The sequence below is a fragment of the Theropithecus gelada genome, chromosome 15, assembly GCF_003255815.1.
Source record: "Theropithecus gelada isolate Dixy chromosome 15, Tgel_1.0, whole genome shotgun sequence".
Taxonomy (NCBI): Eukaryota; Metazoa; Chordata; class Mammalia; order Primates; family Cercopithecidae; genus Theropithecus; species Theropithecus gelada.
In genome coordinates, this window is record NC_037683.1 from 14,698,449 (window position 1) to 14,725,401 (window position 26,953).

General features: G+C 45.1%; 1 protein-coding gene across 1 annotated transcript in view; it reads left to right on the forward strand.

The window, feature by feature from the left end:
- Window positions 1-11,743: 11,743 nt before the first annotated feature.
- The window catches only part of PSMB7 (proteasome subunit beta 7), a 61,949-nt gene continuing 46,739 nt past the window's right edge, over window positions 11,744-26,953 (forward strand). Inside the window, exons 1-5 of the mRNA XM_025360661.1 lie at window positions 11,744-11,848; window positions 12,274-12,367; window positions 13,203-13,300; window positions 14,734-14,874; window positions 21,590-21,705. Coding sequence (XP_025216446.1) covers window positions 11,787-11,848; window positions 12,274-12,367; window positions 13,203-13,300; window positions 14,734-14,874; window positions 21,590-21,705 — 511 coding nt within the window. The 5' untranslated portion in view covers window positions 11,744-11,786. The remainder of the gene's footprint in view (window positions 11,849-12,273; window positions 12,368-13,202; window positions 13,301-14,733; window positions 14,875-21,589; window positions 21,706-26,953) is intronic.

Below are 26,953 nucleotides of genomic sequence, written 5' to 3' on the forward strand. Positions count from 1 at the left end.
ACCTTGGGCAGCATAGTGAGATCCCTGACTCTACAAAACATTAAAAAATTAGCCGGGCATGGTGGCGCATGTCTGTAGTCCCAACTACTTGGGAGGCCGAGGGGGGAAGATCGCTTGAGCCCAGGAGGCAGAGGCTGCAATGAACGTGATGGTGCCACTGCACTCCAGGTTGGGTGACAGACCACAATCCTGTCTCCAAACAAACAAACAAACAAACAAATAACCCAGAACGGAGAGAAGGGTTCCGGGTAAGGGCAGGGATAGACACAGAGAATGGTCTCTCATGGCCACATGATCATAATGGATTCAGGCAAGACTTGTCAGTGGCTGGCCGGGCGCGGTGGCTCACGCCTGTAATCCCAGCACTTTGGGAGGCCGAGGCAGGAGGATCATGAGGTCAGGAGATTGAGACCATCCTGACTAACACGGTGAAACCCCGTCTCTACTAAAAATACAAAAAATCAGCCTGGCATGGTGGCAGGCGCCTGTAGTCCCAGCTACTCGGGAGGCTGAGGCAGAATGACGTGAACCCGGGAGGCGGAGCTTGCAGTTAGCCAAGATTGCGCCACTGTACTCCAGCCTGGGCGACAGAGCAAGACTCCGTCTCAAAAAAAAAAAAAAAAAGAATTGTCAGGGGCTGTTTAACACCACTGGGCAAAAGACCACTGGGAATGAGATATCCACACAGCCTCCAAGAATCACCCACATGTTACTTTTTAATTATAAAGGGAAAAAGTTACCTTTATAAATGGAGAAATCTGACAGGCACCACCTTAACCAAAGGATGAGACTTAACACCACAAATATCAGGGGAAGTCAATATCACGTGCCCTTTCTGTGATGCCCTGAGAAGGACAGGCGTCATCACAAGGTGCTCCTGCAAAAATGCTCACCAGAGTTGCCAAGCAAGTCCTCACTAAGGAGCATTTTTCAGAACAACTGGCCTGAGCTCTTCATGAAAAAAAAAACACAACAAAAAACCTGGGAGATTGTTCCACGTTGAAGGAGGCTGAAGCATGATGGCGACTGAATTCAGCGTGGAGTCCCTGGTTGGGTGCTGGATCACAAAAGTTATAAAAGTTATTCCTGGGACAATAGGGGAAATTTGAATGTGGATTGAAAATTAAATGATAGCGAATTCCTAGAATGGCGTTGTGGTTGTATAGGAGAATGAACTTGTTTTTGGAGATTTATGGTTAAGAATTTAGGGGTGGAGTGTTGTGTAACTTTTTAAATATATATATATATATTTATTTATTCTATTTATTCTTTGGAGATGGAGTTTTGCTCTTGTTGCCCAGGCTGGAATGCAGTGGTGTGATCTCAGCTTACTGCAACCTCTGCCTCCTGGGTTCAAGTGATTCAGCCTCCCGAGTAGCTGGGATTACAGGCGTTCACCACAACGCCTGGCTAATTTTTGTATTTTTAGTACAGATGCTGTTTCACCATGTTGGCCAGGCTGGTCTCGAACTCCTGACCTCAGGTGATTCGCCCACCTCGGCCTCCCAAACTGCTGGGATTACAGGTGTGAGCCACCACGCCCGGCTGTGTTGTGTAACGTTCTTTTTTTCTATTTTTCTATTTTTATTTTTTTGAGACAGAGTTTCACTCTTATTGCTCAGGCTGGAGTGCAATGGCACGATCTTGGCTCACTGCAACCTCTGCCTCCCAGGTTCAAGCGATTCTCCTGCCTCAGCCTCCCAAGTAGCTGGGATTACAGGCATGTGCCACTACGCCCGGCTAATTTTGTATTTTTTTTTTTTTTTTTTAGTAGAGATGGGGTTTCTCTATGTTGGTCAGGCTGGTCTCGAACTCCCAACCTCAGCAGATCCACCCGCCTTGGCCTCCCAAAGTGCTAGGATGACCGGCCTCCCAAAGTCCTGGGATGACAGGTGTGAGCCACCACGCCCGGCCTGTGTTGTGTAACTTTCAAATGGTTCAGAGCAAGAGAGAGAAGAGAAAATGGTAAATCCGGGATAAAGGGTCTCTGTGTGTTTATTGAACCATCCTTGTAGCCTTCTGAAGCTCTGAAAATCTTCACAATAATAATTTGGAGGAGAAACGTAATAAATATGTAGAGAACTTGAAAATTTGGAAAAAAAAAAAAATCCCTGCCGAAATCCCACCAGCAAAGAATTACCACTATTAATAATAGGATTTTTTTTATATAAAGCATGTATACTCCCCACACATAAAACCATACACATTATGTCCATTTTCTCATTCTTTCTTCTGTCCTTAAACATGCATTGAAGACAATTTTTAATGGCCTCACAGATTTCTTTTTTTTTCTTTTTTTTTTTTTTTTTTGAGACAGAGTCTCGCTCTGTCACCCAGGCTGGAGTGCAGTGGCTGGATCTCAGCTCACTGCAAGCTCCGCCTCCCGGGTTCACGCCATTCTCCTGCCTCAGCCTCCCAAGTAGCTGGGACTACAGGCGCCCGCCACCTCGCCCGGCTAGTTTTTTGTATTTCTTAATAGAGACGGGGTTTCACCGTGTTAGCCAGGATGGTCTCGATCTCCTGACCTCGTGATCCGCCCGTCTCGGCCTCCCAAAGTGCTGGGATTACAGGCTTGAGCCACCGCGCCCGGCCGGCCTCATAGATTTCATATAAACTATTCTCCCATTGTTTGACATTGAAGTGGTTTCTAGATTTTCGTTATAATATTGCTATATATTATAATATTTAATCCATTTCAGTATCCAATATATACTTCCTTATTTAATATATAATCCACTATAAATAATGCTACAATTAACCTTTTTTTTTTTTTTTTTGAGATGGGGTTGTGCTTTATCGCCTAGGTTGCAGTGCAGTGACACAATCACAGCTCACTGCAGCCTTGAGCTCCTGGACTCAAGCGATCCTCCCACCTCAACCTCTTGAGCAGCTGGGACTGCAGGTGCGTGCCATCTTGCCTGGCCAATTTTTCTATTTTTTGTAGAGATGAGGCCTCACCATGTTGCCCAGGCTGATCTCAAACTCCAGGCCTCAAGTGATCCTCCCACCTTGGCTTCCCAAACTGCTGGGATTACAGGCATGAGCCACCACACCTGACTTCTCCAGTGAACATCTTTATACACCAATCTTTGACTGAAGATAGATCCCTAGAAGGGGAAGGTTGGCGTCAAATGTTCTGAACTTTTTCAAGGATCTGAACTATTCTGGCAAAGAGCTTTCCGGAAAGCTCCTATTATACCATTTTGCCTTCCCATTAGCAACCCTTGAAGGTGCTCATCTTGCCAGATCATCCCTAACACTGAATGTTATCATTACAGAAAAGGTCTTTGTCAGACCCGATGGTCCCATGGACACACTTCTGTCCTCCTCTTGCTGGCTGGAGTCTGTGGTGCTGCACTCAGGTGCTCTCCCTGCATCTCCAGGCACTCTGATCTTGGCAGCTGTGATGTTACTGTCCTCCAGTTCCCCTTCACTCCACTCTTCGTCCACCCGGTCTTTACTCACCTGGCACATATGACCATCTCTAGCTCTTTTCTCTCCCTTGCCCAACTCTCCCGTGACGTCTTCACATTTGGGACTTCCACTGCCTTCTCGCTGCTGTTGGAGAACTCCTGCAACTCTCTCCCCACCCCAGACCCTTCTCTCCAGCTCCAGGGACCCACGGAGACCTCCAGTACAACGTGTCCCCAAGGCTCCCACGTGCACCTTCCTGCCACCAAAGTCAGATAACCCGGAGAACAATGTCGACTCCTCCTTTTACCTCTCTTTACATCCAAACTTCAACCACGTGCTGTCTATCTGGCCTCTGTCACATCTCCAGTGACTGTTCCCTCTCGCTGTTGTCACTGTCACTGCCCTAGTTCAGGCCACCTTCCTCTCCTCCCTGGTCCGTGGTCGGAGCACCCCACCGCCCCTGCTCTCCCACTTTCATTCTTCTCCCTGTCCATTCCGTCCTCCCACTGGCTGCTGGAGTGGTTTTCACCCACAGCGATGTGTCAGCCTCTGTTCCCTGCCTCCTACTCCGGGATGCCCAGTTTCCAGCTGCCCACACCCTCTTACTCCTCTCATCTTCTGTTCTCCAACAAGCCCAGCTATTTCCCGCCTCCATGGGTCTGCTCACACCATCCCCTCCTTCTGGAATTGCCCACTCTCTCCTCGCTGCAACCCCAGCTAGCCAACCCCTGCTCCTCTTCTGCATCCTGTTTACAGTCTCCTGTTTTCCTCAAAGCATTTGCTGCTGCTGTTCCTCCCCTGGGGGAGTTGGCTTTTTCTCTTCTTGGAGTCTCTGTAACCCACACAGTCTCTATCAGAACCTTCTGATCCTTTTACTTGCTTATTGATTTCTGTATCCATTTCTGTCAAGGGCAGAGTCTTTGTCTTCTTGTGCCTAGCATGGTGCCAGACACAGGATTGGAGTTTACGTAAGGAACGTCTGAAGGAGCGAATGAATGAGTGAATGAATGGAGAGCATTTACCTAGGGCGAGGCAGGTCTGAAGCGTGGAGAAGATAATGGGACTGGATGTGTCTGGATCAGGGGGACACATTCGGAGACGGATCCTGCAAGATTCAATGGTGAAAGCACCCGTGGTTCTTTCAGAATACCTTGTCCCTGGGTGATGAGTTCTGTTCAAACTCCCATGTCAAGCAGGAAGCCCGTTTTCTCTAGATGTCATGTTGATTCTCTGCTCAAAAGCATTCCATGGAGGCTGGGTGTGATGGCTCACGCCTCTAATCCCAGCACTTCGGGAGGCCAAGGCGGGTGGATCACTTGAGGTCAGGAGTTTGAGGCCAGCCTGGCCAACATAGTGAAACCTTATCTCTATAAAAATGCAAACATCAGCCAGGTGTGGTGGTGCACACCTGTAATCCTAGCTTCTAGGGAGGCTGAGGCAGGAGAGTTGCTTGAACCCAGGAGATGGAAGGAGATGGAGGTTGCAGTGAGCATAGATTGCACCACTGCACTTCAGCCTGGGTGACAGAGCAAGACTCCATCTCAAAAACAAAAACAAAAACAAAAACAAAACATGGGATAGGCCCAGGCTTCTCAGCCAGCCTACAAGGACTTTCTTCTTCTTCTTCTTTTTTTTTTTTTTTTTGACAGAGTCTCACTCTGTCTCCCAGACTGGAGTGCAGTGGTGAAATCTCGGTTCACTGCAACCTCCACTTCCTGGGTTCAAGTGATTCTCATGCCTGAGCCTCCCAAGTGTCTGAGATTACTTTTGTGCACCATCAAGCCCAGCTAATTTGTTTGGTATTTTTTGTAGAGACAGGGTTTCAACATGTTGGCCAGGCTGGTCTTGAACTCCTGACCTCAGGTGATCTGCCTGCCTCAGCCTCCCAAAGTGCTGGGATTACAGGCATGAACCACCGCGTCTGGCCTCTACAAGGCCCTTCTTAACTGGGGCCTCGCCAGGGGGCCACATTGCCCCTGGCCCATAACTAGACTGATCTGCCTGCTATCCTGCCAGCCCAATGGCGCTACCATACCTCCGAGCCTTTATCCAAGCTGCTCTCTCTGTCTTGAATGCTTTTTTCCTTCTCTCCACTGCCGTTCTCCAAGACTCTGTTTTAGCTTCACCTCCTCCAAGAGGGCTGCCCAGGCCCACCACGTAATTGCGTTTCCCCGAATCTTCCTCACTATGGGGAAAGTAATTCCACTCTCTGCAGCCTGCCTTCCAGAGACCCAAGTCTCAGCCTTGACTGTCCTCCCTGCGAGGCCGTGGGTCGGTCCCTGGTCCTTCTGAGTCTCAGGTCCTTTTTCTGTTCCTTCCCCCTTAAAGGATCCTACCTGCTGTTCCCTCCCTCAGAAATTATTAAGAGAATCAGGCAGGAATTCTGATTCTGAAAGGAGAGGCCAAGATTAAGAACATGAGCTTTGACCAGGACAGGCTTGGGTTCAAATTCTAGTTCTCTTACTAACCAACTGCGTGACCTTGTGTTACACCTCCTGTCTCCAAGTGGAGTCACCTACCTGTAAGCTGGAAACCTCAGATGGTGTTTGGGTGAATGAATTGGGTTGTGGCATGGAAGGCGCTTACCATAGCACCTGGCATAGAGAAAGGATCTGGCAAATAGATGTTAAACATGAGGATTAAACCAGGTAGGGAGAGTGTTTGGACGTTCGAACCCTCTGAGGAAGTGGGGAGTATTCTCATGATTTCACTGTGACTTGAACAGGCCCTGGATGGAGGAGAAGGGAAGAAGGGAGGCATGCCCCTCCTGCTCACCAGTGGCTGAGGTTGGCAGACTCAGGGCCCGCCCATCCCAGGCCCTGCTCATGGTGGTGGGGATTCTGAAGGTCTCAGGTGGGCCCCAAAATCTGCTCAGCGCCCCAGTAGAGTCTGGAGTGGGTGGTGGGAATCCACACTTTGAGACGCTGCCCCGTGCTGTGCTTTGCCCCTCCCACAGGAGCTGTGTTTCTGTGGCCCATGCAGCAAGGCTCAGCACCTGGGTGCTGTGCCAGGGGCCCTGGAGCCTGGAGCAGCTGCTGTAATTTATGCAAAGGAAGGCGCCCAGGTCTGCCCTGTCTATTTATAGCTTATTTATGAAGAAGGAAAAACAAGGGCCCGGTTGCCATAGCAACCAGGAGCATCATGGGCTGCTTTCCCTGCAAGAGGAAGATGGCCAAGTCTCCTTGAAGGGTGAACCCTTGGATGTGTTTATCCTGACAGAGGACACAGGTGGGCCTTCAAGGGCCTGTCCCATGCCGGGTTCCTGGGCAGCCTGCAGGGTGGGTGGGGAGCAGGGTGCTGCTTATTGGGCCCTTGGAAAATCCAGGATGATGCTGGGGCCACGCACAGCTGAGCTCTCGGTAGGATGAGATGCACCCTTGTCTTCTGGTCTTGATGCTAACTCTTGTCCTCTGGGTGCCCATCTGCAGCCTCAGGCAGACTTGGAAGCTCTTTCCCTGGCTGTGCTCTGGCTTGTGTCCCTTAGGGCACTTAGCACAGTGAACTGGAGGCCTAGACCCTAGATCAATGCCCCCAAGGCTGTCATCCAGCACAGAGCTGGCACCAAGCTTGGCACCAAGGAAGGGTTTAATAAATAATGAATACACGAAGTGTTGTGTAGTTTACAATGCGTGCTCTTATTCGATGCATGTAAGACAGGGTAAGCACTGCAGTAGTCTCTCATTTTATAGATGAGGAAACTAAGCTTCAGAGAGGTGAAGACACCAGCCTAAGGTCTTGCAGCTGGCAAGTAGCTGAGCTGGCCTGAGTCCTGGAGGAGGAAACCCCACCTGTGCGCTGGCAAAATACGAGGGAACTTGGGTTCCAGTTAGGCTCATGGTCAGGGGTGGGGGAAGTGGTGCTGTGTGTGGTCTGGGGCTGGGAGGGTTGTGGTTTGACTCTCGACTCTGCCACTTATCAGTGGTGTGACCTTGAGCTAGTGACTTCACCTCTCCAGGCCTTGGTTGCCTCATCTCTAAAATGAGGCCATGATGCCCGGTCCCTGGGGACTGCCGGCTCCCTGAGGACAGGCTTTGTGTCTGTCTCTTGATTGTGCTTTCCTACTGCCTGGAACATTCTAGGTGCCCAGGGTGATGATAAGATCTTGCACACAGAATGGCTGGGTCCGAGCCCAGGATGTTGAGTGCCCTCAGGGACTGTTGGTTGTTACAGTGTCATTTGGGAACCGAGGCACAGAGAGCCTGATGGCTCCCCTGAGGTCACCCAGCCAAATCCAGAGCAGAAGTGGTGGCTTCACTGGAGAGTTGGGATTGGTAGCACTGCCACAGATGAAGCGGGACTGTGTCCAGGCCCAGGGGAGGGCCCGCTGGGTTGGGCTACAGTCCCAGGGGGCAGCAGGCATGCTGGGCAGGGAGGCTGAGTGGGGGTCTCTCAGTGCTGGGGATCTAGGGCTGCCCTCCACATGCCTGGAGGTGCAGAGGCTGCCCCCATCCCCGCCTGACTTCCGTACTCTACGCCCAGGCCGGCTGGAGGCTCTCGGTCGCCCTCTGCTGGGCTCTGGGTGCCTCTGCGGGGCCACCTCCAGAGGCTGTAAGAGGAAACCATGTCCCCTCCTCAGCTCAGTCTGGGCGTGAAAAAAAAAAGATACCAAAGAAACCCAGGTAGGAAGAGAAAGACCCCTCAAACAAACCGAGGTCACAAATCATTTCTACAATGACTTCCCTAGCTGCCTGTGCTGTGCCAGGGGCCTTGGCCGGCTGGCTTTCTACCTCCCAGGTTCAAGCAGTCCTCCCACCTCAGCCTCCCAAATAGCTGAGATTACAGGCGTGCGCCACCATGCCCGGCTAATTTTTGTATTTTCAGTAGAGACGGGGTTTCACCATGCTGACCAGGCTAGTCTTGAACACCTGACCTCAAGTGATCTGCCCGCCTCGGCCTCCCAAAGTGCTGTGATTATAGGCATGAGCCACCGCGCCTGGCTGGGTCCTGGCTTCTCTAGCTCCCACTGAGACCCTACAGCAGGACACAGGTGCCTGCCACCACCCCCGGAGGCTGCAGGAGCCACCGCAGAAGCCTCACCGCTGTTTCCTAAAAGCCATGTCCAGGGTTTTTGGTTTTGTTGTGTTTTTGGCACATCTCAAGCCTTTGCCCACGTGCCTGTCCCTCTTGCCTTGTCGCCCCGATGGGCTCCACACTGTCTGAACCTCTAGGCTTCACTAGCCTGCGTGCCCCCTACTCTCATTCCCATACTTCCCCTGCCTGGCAGTTGGCACACAGCGCTGGGAGTCTTTCTTTGCTGAGACTTCCTCTCCTCCCCTTGACTGTGAGCTCAGGAGGTGTCTGAGTTTCCTAGCTCTGTTGTAACAAAGTACCACAATCTGGGTGGCTGAAACACCAGAAATTTATTGTCTCACCATTCTGGAGGGTGAAAGTACAAAGCAAGGTGTCTGCAAAATTGCTTCTTCTGAGATCTGTGAGGGAGACTGTTCCAGACCTGGTGCCTAGTTTCTGGTGGTTTGATGGTAACTTTTGGCATTCCTTGGTCCATAGAATCATCACTCCAGTCTCTGTCTTCATGTTCATATGGGGTTCTCCCTGTGTGCATGTCTGTCTCCAAATTGCCAATTTTTTTTTTTTTTTTTTTTTTGAGATGGAATCTTGCTCTGTTGCCCAGGCTGGAGTGCAGTGGTGTGATTTTGGCTCACTTCAACCTCCGCCTCCCAGGTTTGAGTGATTCTCCTGCCTTAGCCTCCTGAGTAGCTGGGATTACAGGCACCCAACACAATGCCCAGCTAATTTTTGTATTTTTAGTAGATACAGGGTTTCACCATGTTGGCCAGGCTGGTTTTGAACTCCTGATCTCAAGTGATCCACCTGCCTCGGCCTCCCAAAGTGTTGGGATTACAGGTGTGAGCCACCACGTCTGGCCCAAATTTCCAACTTTTGTAAGGACACCAGTCCTGTTGGATTAGGGCCTAGTGACCTCATTTTTTAACTTGCTTACCTCTGTAATATCAAATCAAATTCAATCCATTTGGAATACCTCCAAGTAAGGTCAGCTACTGAGTTACTAGGGGCTAGAACTGCAGAATATGAATTTATTTTTCTCATTTCAACAGAAAACTCAGAAAGGTAATGAAAGGGAATCAACCTTTGACAAATGTTTATTAAATACGCAGTTGTGATAGACACTAGTTCTAGGTGCTTAGGATGGCATTCATTCATTCATTTGCACCTAGAACCATGTCTGACGCATAATAGGAGCTCAATAAATGTTTGTTTAGTGAGTAAATTAATTCATTCAATAGTCATTCAGGTTGTAAAAGGAGCCTTCAATTCCCTCAGTAAAATGAGTTGAATTACATAATTACCTCTTAGGTTTGTTGACAGGGTGAAATGAATGTATTATTAATAACAACTATAAGAAGCTTCTATATGCTAAGATAGATGGTCTTCATGTACAATGTTCAATACTCATAGCAGCCTTATTCAAATGAAATTCACTGGCCGGGCATGGTGGCTCATGCCTGTAATCACAGCACTTTGGGAGGCGGAGGTGGGTGGATCACTTAAGGTCAGGAGTTTGAGACCAGCCTGGCCAACATGGTGAAACCCTGTCTCTACTAAAAATACAAAAATTAGCTGGGTGTGGTGGCGTAAGCCTGTAATCCCAGCTACTCAGGAGGCTGAGGCAGAAGAATCACTTGAACCCAGGAGGTGGAGGTTGCAGTGAGCCGAGATCACGCCACTGCACTCCGGTCTGGGTGATAAAGGGAGACTGAGTCTCAAAAATAAATAAATAAATAAAAGAAATAAAATAGAATTCACCTAACATAGAAATCACCATTTTAATCATTTTAAAGTGTGCAACTCAGTGGTTTTTAGTGTATTCATAATACATATATATATATATTTTTGAGACGGAGTCTCCCTCTGTCACCCAGGCTGGAGTGCAGTGGCCGGATCTCAGCTCACTGCAAGCTCCGCCTCCCGGGTTTATGCCATTCTCCTGCCTCAGCCTCCGGAGTAGCTGGGGCTACAGGCGCCCGCCACCTCGCCCGGCTAGTTTTTTGTATTTTTTAGTAGAGACGGGGTTTCACCGTGTTAGCCAGGATGGTCTCAGTCTCCTGACCTCGTGATCTGCCCACCTCAGCCTCCCAAAGTGCTGGGATTACAGGTGTGAGCCACCGCACCCGGTCAATGAGACCCCCTTTTGACGCAGGGCAGGTAAGCCCCGAAGTGGAGCTGAGCCCACAAGGGTTCTTGGCTTTGCCCAAGAAAGAATTCAAGGGCAAGTTGGAGGCAGAAGAAAACGGCTTTATTGAAGTGGCGGCGTTACAGCTCCATGACTGCTCCTGCAGAGCAAGACTACCCTCTTAGGTAGAGTCAGGGCAGTTGTGCATTGATATTTATACGTACTTTTAATTACATGCAGATTAAGGGGTGGTTTATGCAGGCGTTTCTAGGGAAGGAGTAGTAACTTTTGGGTCATGGTGCCATTGCCATGGAAAAGGGCGGTAACGCACGAGTGTTGCCATGGCAACGGTAAACTGACTTGGCGCACTGGTGAGCTAGTTTTAGGGAAGCCAGCTTCCGCCCAGGCCCTGTTTTAGTTAGTTCTCAATTTGGGCAGGTATCTCAGCCCCATCTCTGAACGGAGTCCTGCCTTCTACCTCACCTTTGTAGAAAGTTTTTGCCAATACATGTCTTCCATCCTCTCAGGTGCGTATCTAAGAGGGTACTACTTTTTGGGGGAACTGCCAAATTGTTTTCCAGAGCAGCCGCACCATTTGGCATTCTCACCAGCCCTGTATGGGGGTTCCAATTTCTCCGAACTCTCGCAACCTTTGCGCTTTTCTGTCTTTTTGTTTATGGCCATCCCAGTGGGTGCGAAGTGGGATCTCGCTGTGGTCATGCTTTGCGAGCATGCTTTGCGATGACTAACCATGTTGAGCCTCTTTTCACAGACTTACGGCCATTCCACAGCAGCCTTTTGAGCTAGGTGTAATCTCCATCTGATAGTGGAGGAAACAGATTCAGAGAGTTAAAGAGACTTGCTTAATGCAAGGGGGTGTGGGGCTGTGCCTGGGACTTGGGTGTGTCTGTCTCCGAAGCACCGCAGAACCAAATTAAAGGTAGAAGCAGGTCCAGTCTGAGCGGCAGGAGACCTGGTCGCCGGTGCGTTCACTTTGGACAAGTCCTTTCCTCGTTCCGGGTGTCACTTTCTCCTCCCTGCCACTTGGGGCGATATACTTCAAACATCTCTGGCTTCTCTAGGAACCAGAATCTCTAAGATCAATCGGTCTAGTGCGGCGTTTGCCCCGCCCCTTCAGCCCCAGTTGCCAGCGACGCCGGAAGTGCTCGGATCTTTTGGTTTGCGCCCGTCTGCGGCCCGGAAGTGCTCTCTTGGGAAGATGGCGGCTGTGTCGGTGTATGCTCCACCGGTTGGAGGCTTCTCTTTTGATAACTGTCGCAGGTGCGGCCTTGCCTGGGGCTTGGCTCGGGGAGGGAGTAAGAGTGCGGTGCTCGGGTGGGAGCTGGGCCAAGGCCTGATACGAGAATTCTGAGGGAAGAGTGCATGGCGGGGCCTGTGGCCCGCGGCCCGTGTGACTCAGGGGAATCAGGGCCTGGGCGTGGGTTTCTCCTGAAGCCGGGTCTGCTCTCCCACCTTCACAGCGCACTCGGCCACCGTTTATCTCCGTCTCCTAAGGCACGTCACGGCCCCTCTCTGAGACTGTCTTCGTTGGAAAACGGGAGAACAGTGCTGATGGAGGATTCATTGAACAGATGGGCGTGAAAACAAATAGCAGCTTTACTGAGTTCTCTGTTAGGCACTCTTCATGCCAGTGCTGCGCGATGTGGTCCTGTCCTTCAACACTTGATTCTCTCATTTGCTCTCAGGAATGCCGTCTTGGAAGCCGATTTTGCCAAGAGGGGGTACAAGCTTCCAAAGGCCCGGAAAACTGGCACGACCATCGCTGGCGTGGTCTATAAGGTAAGCCAGGTTAGGGTAAGAGCAGCAGTGACTGAACCGGTAACAGGAATCAGAACACTTGGCTTCCTCTGTCTCTCCCGGCTCGGTCTGGAAAGGCAAATACTATAGAATACATCAGGAGACCGTCTTTCAGGAGGGACTGCTTTTGTCTGGTTTTGTGTGCTTCTTAACAGTTTATGTGCTTTCCTCACTTTGCTGAGTTTTTTATTTTTCTTTTTTCTTTTTTTTAACAGGTCAGTTAGCTTCTTAATTACTAGTTTAGGAAGCCAAAGTATGTGATGGAAGATCACGAGATTTGGGGTTAGACAGGTCTGTCTCACCTTTGAACTCTATAATGCTGATTCCAACTTCGGGCAGCTGGCTTTCCTTCTCACAGGTCTCCTTCAGATGCATCAAATGGAGACAACTCCTGCCTTAAATTGTTGTAAACGTCAAAAGAGATAATGATTACCTGCGCAACTTGTTTTAAGGAAGAGCAACATGTTTTAAAAGGAAATTGACTGTGATGGCTACTTTAATGGGAAGATCCCTGAGTCTTAATCCAGGTTTTTTCCAGATTAGCTCTGATTTGCAAGGAATTCACTAGACACCTGAGCCTCACTTGAAACTGGGAATAATTCTTACCTACTCAGGATTCAATTAGTAGCATTTACTAAGAAACTGTTTCTTAAATCCTGAAAGTGTAGCACAATATTTTTGGTATGAGTTTTGTTTGGCGTTTTGAGATTAGGGGAGCATGGTATGGCCAACATAGTATTCCCTAAAGTAGAATGGAGAGTTGTGGTTGGTTTATATTTGTAATATTGTTTAAAAACTTTTTTTTTTTTCTCAATAGGATGGCATAGTTCTTGGAGCAGATACAAGAGCAACTGAAGGGATGGTTGTTGCTGACAAGAACTGTTCAAAAATACACTTCATATCTCCTAATATTTAGTAAGTATTGATTCATTTGAATAACTCTTTTATTTTCAGACGTGTCAGGGTAAAAATTGACCTTCCTGTGCTCTTCACTAAAACCTGTTGTTCAACCTGTATTTTTTATCTCCTTTAAATGGCATTTCCGTCCACCCGTTACCCAAGCTAGTCATCTTCAAGTCCGCTCTTTGCTCAGTCTCCAAATGAATTGGTAGCCAGTTTTGCCCTCCCTGTGCCTCTTGAATCCATTCCCTCCTATCCTTTCCTTTGCTAAGGCTCTAGTTTGGGTTCTTTCTTTTTTTTCAAACATTAACTTGAACCATAGAGGTTCTTTTTTCTTAGCTGAACTTTTGCAGTTGTTTAATTTGCTTCTCTTAGGCATCCTATTGTTCACTCCTCTGCCGTATTGGATTTTGTAAAACATAGATCTGATGACGTCCCTTTGTTAAAAAGCTTTTCATGAGACTTGTCACATTTCCACACGACTTTTAGGATAAAAATCAAAATTCTGTGGCCTTGCACAGTCCATGGAAAGCCTACCCTTCAAGCCTCTCTTTCAGTTGCCATCACCCTGTGCTCCAGTTACATCTGAACTGTCATCTGAACTGTCCCTGTTTCCCTCATCTCCAAGCTATTCCACTGTTGCTTATGTGAGATTCTATTTAGAAACTCTTCCTTCTCTGCTTGTAGAGTGTTTTTATTCCATTTTATTCCAGCTCATATATAACCTTTTCTTTTTTTTAAAAAAATATGTCTTGTTAGTTTTTTTTTTTTTTTTTCTGGGAGAGATGTGGTCTCACTATGTGGCCTAGGCTGATCTTGATCTTCTGGCTTCAAGTGATCATCCCGCCTGGGTCTCACAAAAAGTGCTGGGATTACAGGCATGAGCCATCATGCCCAGCCTGAAACCTTTTCTTAATGATCAGAATCAATTGCTTTCTCCTCTGGTTTCCCGTAGCATTTTGTACCTATGTTACTACAGTGTATTAAATGACGTATTATAATTTTCGTCGTCTTGTGTGTCTTCCACTCAACTTTGAAATCCAGTACAAGTCCTGTCATATTTTCTTTATTCCTAGTGCTTAGTGTAATAACTGGTATCTGATAGTAAGTACTTGGTAGATGTTGAGTTGCAAGACTTTTAACACACCTTGCACTTCTGTACAACTTGGATATATTTGTAGCATTAATGAAATGCATAGTCTTATCACAGAAACCAATAATTTCGTACGTTCCCTTGGGCCATAGATAATATATTTGCGTATAACTAGATGCATTTTCTTAATTTTCTGTTCAGTTAAGGTTGATTAAGCAGAAAAGTTACAGCATAGATGTACCCAAAAACATCTCTCTGGGTACCTGGACTTCTTGGAAGTTATCCAAGAACCCCTACTTCTAATTGAGCCCTCTGATAATTGGATTTCAACTGAGTTTCTAATTGGATTTTTCAGTTGTTGTGGTGCTGGGACAGCTGCAGACACAGACATGACAACCCAGCTCATTTCTTCCAACTTGGAGCTCCACTCCCTCTCCACTGGCCGTCTTCCCAGAGTTGTGACAGCCAATCGGATGCTGAAGCAGATGCTTTTCAGGTAAGTTTCCAGAATGGGGATTCCTGGTGGTATCTTTTGCTCATATCTTAGATTTTTTTCAGCCAGGAGAAGCCAAGAAAGTAGCAAAAAAGCCTTCAGAAATACACATTTTGTTCCATAAATCAGTTGTTATGTTAAAGAGCCACTTTAAATGGTTTTTGATAGTGCATTTGAATTTCTGGGGCCTGATTATTTTCATGAGTAAATCACATGTCACCAGTTGAGTCATTTCCTGAAGCATAGGGATATTACTGGGTAAGAAACTTTTTTGCTCATAGTAAGAGAGTTATAGCTGGAGGAACTATGAATTTGTATTGTGAAACTACTCTCTCCTCCCCATAAACACAAAGCCAAATGAGTGTCTCCCCTTGCCCCCTGCCCCCTTTAGGGGCAAAATAACAATGAATGAAAAGTGGTATTTATAATTGGCTGTCAGTGGGTATGATAATATTAATATTAACCAACCTTTATCTATCTCTTACTCTGTTTCAGGACCTATGTTAAAGTGCTTTACGCACGATCTCATCCTTTTAACTCTGAGATAGGAGCTATGACCTGACCTTCATTCTCTGCTGACTCACAGCTCATATTAGTAGTTTTGTTTCTCTTTCTCCTTTAATAATTGCGTCATTACCTTATGTTTGTATGGGTCTTGGGAGTTTTCAAAGTACATTTTCTTATTTGCTTCTCATAAGAGAAGCAGTGATTATAGGAGAAATACCCTGGGCATTTAGTCTTGGGTGGAATACTGGCTTCTCCTTTAGGGACCTGCCTTACCTTTAACATATTCTTTGCCTTTTTCCTTCTATATGAAATGGATATCATAATACCTGCCCCTAGCAGGGTTGTTGTGAGAATTAAAGGGGAGCATGGATAGACAGTAAAGATTTTGAACTGGTGGCTTATAGGCCATCAGCTTGTAGAGAAATTTATTTGGATCATACGGCTTTTTTTTTTTTTTTTTTAAATAGTGGCTAATAATTATAAATGGGTAGATTTGAATTAGAAGTCTAGATTTTGGCTTGGCACAGTGGCACATGCCTATAATCCCAGCACTTTGGGAGGCCAGGGTTCGCGAATCACCTGAGGTAAGGAGTTCGAGACCAGCCTGGCCAACATGGTGAAACGTCTCTACTAAAAGTACAAAAATTAACCAGGCGTGGTGGCACTTGCCTGTAATCCCAGCTACTCGGGAGGCTGAGACAGGAGAATCGCTTGAACCTGGGAGGTGGAAGTTGCAGTGAGCCAAGGTCATGCCACTGCACTCTAGCTTGGATGACAGAACAAGACTGTGTCTCAAAAAAAAAAAAAAAAAAAAGTCTAGATTTCTGTCTTTTGAAAACCTTCAGAAACACGTGGTCATAATCTTCGGGAACTCATTGGTGGATGTTGCCTTAGAAGTGGGAGTGGGTGCTCTGTCACATTCTCTGCCTGGCTCACTTCACTGTTCCCTTCAGGGCCCTGGCCTTCCTGAGAATTTGCGGGTCCTCCTCTGTGTGTCTAGCATGGCCTGTGGGTTTTCAGTGGTGTATATGAGGTTGAGGGTAGCCTTGTAGCAAGGCCAGTAGTATAGTTCCCATTTTACAAATGAGACCAAAGCCTAGAGTCATATGTATAGGAAGCCTAGTCTACCCAATTGCTGCTTTGTGTTTGTGTACATATTGTTCTAATCCAGGAGAATTATTGCCAACCAAATTCTTCCAGTACAGTGAGTAGAACTTGTTAAAGCACACCTATTGATTAGATTTCTGAAGAGATTTGTGGATTTTAATTTTAAATATAAAGCTCCCTCTGGTGGCTTGCTTGGCACATTATATGTAAGGCTTTTTTGAAAACTTTTTCTACACAATGTGTCTATGTAATAAAGGCAATTTTCAAGCTTCTAAAATTGCCGCAAATAGAATGTTTCAAGATTCCTTGTAATGTCATTTAAAACAATTAGCAAAATAATCTAGCACATGTTTCTGTTAATCACTTTAGAATGTTTTAAGAATTCTAAAGTCTCGGCCGGGCGCGGTGGCTCAAGCCTGTAATCTCAGCACTTTGGGAGGTCGAGGCGGGTGGATCACGAGGTCAGGAGATTGAGACCATCCTGGCTAACATGGTGAAACCCCGTCTCTACTAAAAATACAAAAAATTAGCCGGGCGTAGTGGCAGGCGCCTGTAGTCCTTAGGCTGCTTGGGAGGCTGAGGCAGGAGAATGGCGTGAACCCGGGAGGTGGAGCTTGGCAGTGAGTCAAGATAGTGCTACTGTACTCCCGCCTGGGTGAAAGTGTGAGACTCCGTCTCAAAAAAAAAAAAAAAATCCTAGTCTCTTTTTTCAGTGTTTTGTCATTTTTTAGTTTAAGATAGTTTGTAAAAGTTAAATTTTATCAAATTTTGAGAGGAACATTTAAAAATATAAACCAGCATAATAGTTACAGTCTTTTATGTCCTCTTACATTTTTGGTGAGTTACATAAAATGAGAGTGGTTTAAGGAAAGAGTTTAGGATTTGACTTTACAACTTTGGTTCACCTCCCACCTACAGCACTGACTGTTGTGTAAATTTGGGTGATTCTTTCTCAATAAAATGGGGATTATAGTTTCTGTCTGTCTGACTTTTGAGGAGGACAGGAATAAAGAAGCTAGGCTCTGACCTTGCATACTACGGAGCCTACTGCATAGTTAGAGCCCCATAAAATTCAGTCTGGAAAGGAATACAAGGTGTTCTTGGTACTGCTGTACTTTTTTTTTTTTTTCCTCTGAACTGCCCATTTCCATGTATGTGAGTCAGTGAGAAAATAAGATTTGATAAACAGAAGTGACCTCTTTTCCCTTACCTAAGCACTGCCTTTATCTCACACCTCTGCTGGCTCGATGTAGGTAATGGAAGTAATGCTTGTTCTGTGGGCATAGAGCCTGCTTGTTGAGTTTCATAGAAATATTAGTGACATGCCGTTCTGTGTTCTGGAAACTATTACCTGAATATGTGGAGGCTCTTACATTGTAACTGTTTTTCTAATAAACATGTACATTTATTGTAGGAAATTTAGAAAATACTGAAAAGCCCAAAGAACAAAATGAAAATTTTGCCATTCAGGGAGCATCACTCTTGGTTTACTGTGTATTATTCCAGTCTTGTGTCTTCTAAGTTCTTCCCTTCCTCTCTTCCTTTTATATTACTATTACATGTTCATGGTAAAAACAAAACAAAGCTGGAAGATACAAACAAAAAGAATATAAAAAACTACCTGAATTCCTGCCACCCAGAAGCAATTAGTGCTAAGAGATTATTACACACCCTTCAAGGTTTTAAAAATATGTTCAGTAATATTTTATTTAAAAATGGGATTATAGTTGTACTGACTCTTTATAGTATAGCCTAATCTTTTCACCTAACAGTGTGTCTTGAATGGGTTCTATACTAGGGCATTTCAAAATGAAAATAACTGTTGTTAAAAGTATAAAAATAATGTAATTGTAAAAAAATGTAGACGCTAGAAACCTGGATAGAAGGAAGTAAATGCCACCTGATGTTCTGCCACTTAGACACATACACTGTAAATTTTTGAAGATCTGTTTTTTCATACCTTTTGTTCTAGACATGTATCCTTGTATGTATGCATTTAAAAGAATGAACTGTTTGTGTGTTGGTTTGTAATTTCCCATATGTACATAACAGTATGTTACAAATATTGTTCCAGTCAGTAGATGAGTTTTTCTCTTGAACCCATAGAGAAGTTCCGAATACTTGTAACTCTCCTGAAATCAGACAAAAATGTTTGTGTGTACTCTTATGGGGGAAAGTTTCCACAATTGTAATCAGTTTTTAAGAGGGCTCTGTGACCCATGAAACCCTAAGAACTATTAATCAGTATCATAATTTTTGGTGGTGTCATAGTATCCGTTTTGTGGCTGTGTTACAACTTAACCAATTTTTGAACATTAATGAAATTGCCCATTTTAAGGTATTTAAGCTATTGTTAGGTATTCTGTGAACGCTTTGGAACATAGAACCTTTGGGTTCTGGTGTGATTAATTCCTTAGACTGTATTCTAGAATAAATGCACGTTTATTTAGTTTTGCACATTTAACATTTTGAGAGATGTTGTCAGAGCTCTCCCTTGACAAACGTTGTGCTACCATCAGTAGCAAAGGAGAAAATGCAGCATGATTGTTAAATTTTATTTTATTTTAGATAGGGTCTCTTTCTATTGCCCAGGCTGGAGTGCAGTGGTGTGATCATGGCTCACTTAAAAGCAGTGCATGGCGGATGACTTGAGCCTTAAAATTCTAGGCTCAAGTCATCTGCTCGCCTCAGCCTCCTGAGTAGCTGGGACTAAAGGCCCATGTCACCATGCTTGGCTGATTTTTTTGTTGTGTTTTTTTTTTTAAACTTTTTGTAGACGATGTCTCACTGTGTTGCCTAGGCTAGTCTCAAACTCCTGGCCTCAAGTAATCCTCCTGCCATGACCTCCCTAGGTTTTGGGATTACAGGCGTGAGCCACCGGACTGAGCTTAGCATGATTTTTAATGATTGTGTGATGTTCTGTTGTATAGCCGGATCAGTTTAGCCGTTTCTCCCTCTGCCTGTTTCCACTTTTTTAATCATCATAAACAATGCTGTTGTAAGCATCCTTGTGCATTCATTTCTGTATATTTATCTGTTTATATCCTTAGAATAGAGTCCTGCTAGAATCTCTGGATCAGTAAATTACTGAAATTTTAACGATTTCAATAATTTGCGAAAACATCTTGATTCTTTTAAAGGCATCTAACAGTTTATATTTTAGCTTAGAAGGCAACTAGCTGATTATTATTGACTTTATTTAAATACCCTGTTCAGTAGACAGTTGGCATAGTAGAATAGGCACTGAACTAGTTGAGGGTGGTGGGACTGGGCGATTGTGGCTTCTCTTCCTGGAGCCCTTGGCCCTAGTCTCACCCTGCTGCTAGCTCGTGTGGCCTTGAACCAGTTTCTTCCCTTGTCTGGGGCTCTGTTCTCTTTTTAGACTACTTCTAAAATCTTTTCCTAGGAAGTTCTTGAAGTTTTTACTTATAAATGGAAGGTTCTTTTTGAAATAACAATTTGGTAATCGAGGAACAGGGCAAGTATTGGACCACTGTTCTGTTTACTTAGTGCACTTCTGGATGGGCGGCTATGTCTCAGACAAAGTTATGACTTTGGTTCTTGTGTTAATTTATTTGTAACAGTTTTAATGATTACATTGTTTGGCAAATTCAGTATGTGTTGGTTTTGTTTTTCTTCCCAAAGAGCTGAGGGCTCACAGTGGAGAACTTTAAATCCAGCATGTTTATCTAGCACAGCAATTCTAGTGTTAAAAAACTGTACCAAATACAGGGAGAGGAATCTATAGAAATGGGAAAAAGGGTCCAAAGGAACAAATATGTGCACAATTAAATGGAGATGGGGTGGGTGGAAAATGTATTCCTGTGATGTTCCTGAAGAAGTGTAAGTTTATCCTGTGTGTAATAGCAGTGGTTTCTTAGGCTATCATGGAGTTATTTTAATATTCACTTTCCTGAATGATGAAATATTTTCTTTGGATATGCGTTCATATATATGATTATAATGTGGGTTAATTCAAAGGCAAAGGTGTTTCACCATGAGCTGTTTTTCTGTTTGGGCTGTGGTGAGGTTGATTTTTTTTTTTTTTTTTTCTGAGACAACTCTTGTTCTATCCCCCAGGCTGGAGTGCAGTGGCATGAACATGGCTCACTGCAACCTCTGCCTCTTGGGCTCAAGGGATCCTCTCACTTCAGCCTCCCGAGTATCTGGGACTACAGGTGCATGCCACCACGCCTTGCTAATTTTTTGTAGTTTTTGTAGAGACGGGGTCTCGCCATATTGCACAGGCTGGTCTTGAACTCCTGGACTCGAGTGATCTGCCCACCTCGGCCTCCTAAAATGCTGGGGTTATAGGTGTGAGCCACCATGCCTCGCCTTTGTGGCTAGGTTGATAATTTGAATAGTGGAACAGCTGAGCTTAGCACCTCATTGTTAACTTTGGAGGTGGAGTATGTGCTGATCCCAGAGAGGTGTGATGGGAAAAGTGCTGATAATCTTTGGAGTCAACCCAATTTGATTTTGAGACCGGGCAAGTTCTTAATGTCTCTGGGTTGGTTTTCTTTTCTCTAAAATGGGAATGATAATGCTGTCTTTTAAAGGGTACTGTGGGCTGGGTGTGGTGGCTCACACCTGTAATCCCAGCATTTTGGGAGGCCGAGGTGGGAGGACTGCTTGAGTCTAGGAGTTTGAGACCAGCCTGGGCAATATGGCAAGGCCCCATCTCTACAAAAAAATACAAAAATTAGCCAGGCGTAGTCCCAGCTACTCAGGAGGCTGAGGTGGGAGGATTGCTTGAGCTGGGGAGGTTGAGGCTACAGTAAGCCATGATAATAACCACTGTACTCCAGCCTGGGTGACAGAGTGAGACCCTGTCTCAAAAATAATAATAATAATGGGGGCTGTGAGGCTGAGCTGAAATGAGGTGTGTGGAGTGCCACACATAATTTATACTGGCTGATAGTAGATGGTTCATCTAATGTTCCCTTCCCTTTTTTGTTACCATCCAAACAATAACCCCTTAATGAAACAGTCTTAAAGAAAGCTTTTTGTTTTTGTTGTCTGACTTCTCATGCAACTTTTGGCTAAGTTACAGTGATGCTCTGTGGACTCATGTTTTTTTTCTTATGCATACTCTCATCACCAGGTATCAAGGTTACATTGGTGCAGCCCTAGTTTTAGGAGGAGTAGATGTTACTGGACCTCACCTGTACAGCATCTATCCTCACGGATCAACTGATAAGTTGCCTTATGTCACCATGGGTGAGTGTGACGTTTCCCTGATGTTTCAGAGTACTCTTACTTACTAAGATGGTCTCTTGAAGAGCTGGTCTGTTTTCTCTTAGAAGAGGAGGTGCAGTACAGTGCTTTGATTCATTCAGCAAATATTTACTGAGTTCCTACTACAGATTAGGCCCTGTTCTAGGTGCTTGGTATATAGCAGTGAACACAATTCTAATAGTGATTCCTGCCCTCGAGGAGTTTATATTTTAGTGAGGGTAAATAGATAATAAACAACTGTGAGAAGTATAATACACAGGTATTATAAATATATTTATGTATAAATATACATAAGTTATGCAACCTGTGTATTATGAATATATTTTTTATAGTCTGAAATCTGAAATGCTCCAAAATCCTAAAGTTTTTGAGTGCCAACATGATACTCATTGGAACATTTTTATTTTTATTATTTTTTCTTTTTCGAGATGGATTTTTGCTCTGTTGCCCAGGCTGGAGTGCAGTGGCATGATCTCGGCTCACTGCAACCTCTGCCTCCCAGGTTCAAGTGATTCTTCTGCCTCAGCGTCCCAAGTAGCTGGGATGATAGGCGTGTGCCACCATGCCCGGCTAATTTTTTGTAGTTTTAGTAGAGATGAGGTTTCATCATGTTGGCCAGGCTGGTCTCAAACTCCTGACCTCGAGTAATCTGCCTGCCTCGGTCTTCCAAAATGCTTGAATGGATTATAGGCATGAGCCACTCTGCCCAGCCTCGTTGGAGCATTTTTGATTCTGGATTTTTGGATTAGGGATGCTGAATTGGGTGAGTATAATGTAGATATTCTAAAACCTGAAATCTGAAACACTTCTGGTCCCTAGCATTTTGGATAAGGGCTACTCAGCCTGTATTAGAAAGTGATATTAAGAAAAAAAGGTAATACGGATGGTATTGTACTATAGTTAAGATACTATCTTTGAGAGAAACTGAGTCAAGTTCATATGGAAATGCTCTATTTTTTACATCTGCATATGAATTTGCAATGATCTTAAAAAATTAAATTCACACATGATAAGGGGACTTGGGAGTTGTGGGCAGGGGCTGGGGTGGAGGCAGACGGCAGTGTTAAATAGAAAGAGCAGTGCCAGGCATTGTGGCTCATACCTGTAATCCAGTGCTTTAGGAGCCTGAGGTGGGAGGATTGCTTGAGGCCAGGAGTTTAAGACCAGCCTAGGCAAACATTGCAAGATCCAGTCTGTACCAAAAAAATATATGTGTGTATATATATAAAAGCTGGATGTGGTGGTGTGTGCCTATAGTCCCAGTTGCTCGGGAGGCTGAGGCAGAAGGATTGCATGAGCCCGGGAGTTTGAGGTTGCAGTGAACTGTGATCAAGTCATTGTACTGCATCCTGGGCAACAGAGTGAGACCTTGTCTGTTTTTTTTTTTTTTTTTTTAAAAAAAAAAAGGACAGGTCTTCTGAAGAAGATGAGATTTGAGTAGAATTCTAGAGTAGAAGCCTCACATTGAAACTTGTCGGGTACATTTTGACCTACAGGAGTGATCACGGTCCTTCTTTACTACTTAATCTCTGAGGGATTAGGGTATTTGATTTCTGTCTGAACCTCGATTTCCTCACCTGTGAAGTGGTATCAGCAATACCTACCACACCAAGTTGTGATGGTTGGAAATAATATACATAAAGCATGTGCTCCAATGCCTGGTCTGTAAATAGTAGTTATTTTTTTTTCCCCCCTCTCTTCCTCATTTGCTAACCAGCGTTTTGCATTTATGATTTAGGTCTAGCTGCTAGATTAGGAGATTTTATTCTTTTGACAGTTTCTCTGCTGCACAGGCTGGAGTACAGTGGTGCAATCACAGCTCACTGCCACCTCAACTTCCCCGGGCTCAGGTGATCCACCCATCGCAGCCTCCTGAGTAGCTGTGACTACAGCCACGTTCTGCCACACCCGTCTAATTTTTGTGTTTTTTGTAGAGATGGGATTTCGCCATGTTGCCCAGGTTGGTCTCGAACTCCTGGGCTCAGGTGATCTGCCTGCTCCGGCCTCCCAAAGTGCTGAGATTATAGGCGGCTGATAATTTTTTTTTTTAATGACTGCAAAAAATAGTGATAAAATTATATTTGGAAGAATTGGGATTTTCAAGTTCTAGCATTTATGTTATTGCTTCTGGGTCAAATTGCACAGGTCCAGAACTTCGAACAGGTTGTGTGTATTGTGTAGCTGGTGTTTTTCCAGCTGTCGTTTACCTCTTATATTTTCCGTCTTGGTGTCTTGGCTCCACGTCTAGGAAAACTGCTGCCTTGAGTAGTTTGGAAATTGCCAGTTTGAGACTTTGCTATGCTATTGTGTTATTATCTAGCCTCTTACTAGGTTTTTATATAACAGATGTTCACTGTTTGTTGCGGAGAATGATTTACCCCCAGATACCATATGGATGAATCTTTGCAATTATTCTAAAATGACGATACTTATGGTAATTTTAGAATTTTTCTGAATTGCTTTATTCAAATGTATTTGGTATCTCCATCAAAGTATTGCTTTTATTTCTCCCCATCTGATACCTTTAAATGGTGGTAAAGGTGGAATAACCTTTTCTATTAAGTAGTTTTATTTCTTCTCTTTTTTACTTAAATTTCAGACTGCAGAAAAGTAACAGTAATGTTCAACAAACACTGATCTGTCCTTTGCTCAGATGTGTCAGTTGTTAGCATTTTGCCACATTAGTTCTGCCTCTCACACACATTGTTACTACTATCATTGTTTCGTGTGCGTGGGGAACCATTTGAGAGTAAATAGCAGGCACCACAACCCTTCACCTCTGAATCCTTCAAGATGTTCTCTTCTAGCACCTTGATAAAGTCATCAAATTTAAGAAGTTTGACATTGATACAAAGCAGCTTCATTTGTAAAATGGGAAAATTGGTTTCTCTTGCCTGTGAACTGTGGTAATTTGTGTCATGAGCATAAAGCTGAATTGGGAAAAGTTGTTGAAAGTGAGTAGGTAAACAGCTTTGTGTCTGCCCATTTCACTTCTGCCACCCCACTTTGTGCTTTTTCCTGGCCAACAGTGACCTCCTGTCTGTCCAAGTCTCGTTTGAGTTCCCGGTGATGGATCCACAGCTCTGAGTTTATAGGAGAATTCTATTTAGAAACCACTGACTCCACACAGACTGGTTTTGCTGCCCTAAAATACCAGACTAAGGAGAATGAGACATCAGTAACATGTGATTTTAATACCCAAGTAAATTGTTACTTTGAGGTCTTGTTTGTTCCTCCCCTCATTTATCAGCTTTTTTTTTTTTTTTTTGAGGCTGAGTCTCGCACTGTCACCCGGTCTGGTGTGCAGTGGTGCAATCTCTGCTTGCTTCAACCTCCACTTCCCGGATTCAGGTGATTCTCCTGTCTCAGCCTCCCCAGTAGCTGGGACTATAGGCTTGCTGCAACCTCCACCTCCCAGGTTCAAGCGATTTTCCTGCCTCAGCCTCCCGAGTAGCTGGGACTGCAGGCACATGCTACCATGCCCAGCTAATTTTTGTATTTTTAGTACAGGGGGGTTTCACTGTGTTGGCCAGGCTGATCTCAAACTCTTGACCTCATGATCTGCCCGCATCTGTCTCCCAAAGTGCTGGAATTACAGGTGTGAGCCACCACGCCCGGCCTTATCAGCTCTTTAGTGAGTGCCTTCTGTGTAAAGGAACTGTAGCAGGCAGCACAGATAGAAGTGAATATCAGGGTCTTTGTCCTCAGATACCCAGTCTAATGGGGGAGACAGATGTACACACTGACAAGGGCAGGAGGGGACCCAAGGGAGAAAGGGTCACTTCCAAACTGGGGGAATTCAGGAAGAACTTCACTTGAGCCGAGTCTTAAAAGGAGGATTGGATCTTTTCATTCGTTTGTCAGATGTGTATTTAGCATCGTTAGTGCCAAGCACTTTGCTAGGAGCTGGGAAGATTAGTGGTCAACACATCACCTGCCTCAGAGCCTATAGTCTTGTGCTGGAGACAGGCATTAGACAGGTGAATTCACAGGAAGCTAGAAAAATGCATTGTGATAAGTGCCCCAGAGGAAAAGAACTTTCATTAGTGAGGATACTAGGAAGGAGTGTGTGGCTAGTAGGTGTTTGGGAAGTCCTTTCTGAGCAAGTGACATTCAAGCATTTTCTAATGAACGTGATTTATGAACATGACAGAACATTGAAGTGGGACAAAGAAGTATAAGAAAAGTCTCCTTCACATCCCTCCAGAGTAACCACTCTTAAGAATTGTTTGTATTTTTTCCAGAAAATGTGTTATGATATACTTTCACGTATCTCCTTCTCTGTCAGGTAGTTACCCCTGTAAAAAACACACACACAAATGAGCACATGCTATACATAATATTCTTCCCTTACTATTAACTTGTTTTGATGAAGTGTTTGCATCAGCTCATGTGGGCCTATAGAATTTCTGTAATAGCAAGCTGTACAGAATCGCATTATGTGGCTATACCATGCTTGCTGACCCATTCTTCTAATTAATATCTTGTTTTTCATATTTTGGTAACAAATGTGTCTTGTTCTACTTATATAAATACATACTTCATTTAGATACATTCTTAGCAGTGGAATTTCTGAATTAAGGTGTACACATGTTTTGACCAGAATTCTCTGTTGTAAGCAGTTGAGTCACTGGATGATTTAAGGAAGAGAGGGATTTTTGAGAAAAGTATAGCAGGTGACTCACAACGTAGTTGGAAGGGCAAGAACTGGGTTTGGGGCCAAGAACAGTGTCTCAGTCTATGCCGCGGGCACAGCCGGTGCCAGACCCTGGCTGCCGCAGAACTGAGCCTTCCTCCCATCCCTTCCACCACCAGAGAGTTCCTCATGGGGAAGGTGGGTGCTTGTGATTGGTGAAGCTCAGATGGCAGTGGAATTCTCCGGACAGAGGCAGGAAATACAGCTGCTGGGCAGCCCAGAAAAGGGACAGTGCATTTTACCTTTTGAGAGCTATTACCAAATTGCCGTCCAAAAAGCTGACACGAGTTTATACTCCCACTAGAGAATACAAGGACGCTTGTCTCCCACCACCTCACGGATGCTGAGTGTTTTTGCCAGTCTGATGGGTGAAAATGGGAAGAAGGAACACTTAAACGCCTGAGGGATGAGTAGGAATGTGCTATGCACCCCTTACCCCGAGGGATAGACTGAGGCCTGTAGTGCACAAGGGCTCCGTGTGGTTAAGCACTGAAAGGCCAGAGTGTGCTGCATAGGGGCGGCAGGAGCAGTGAG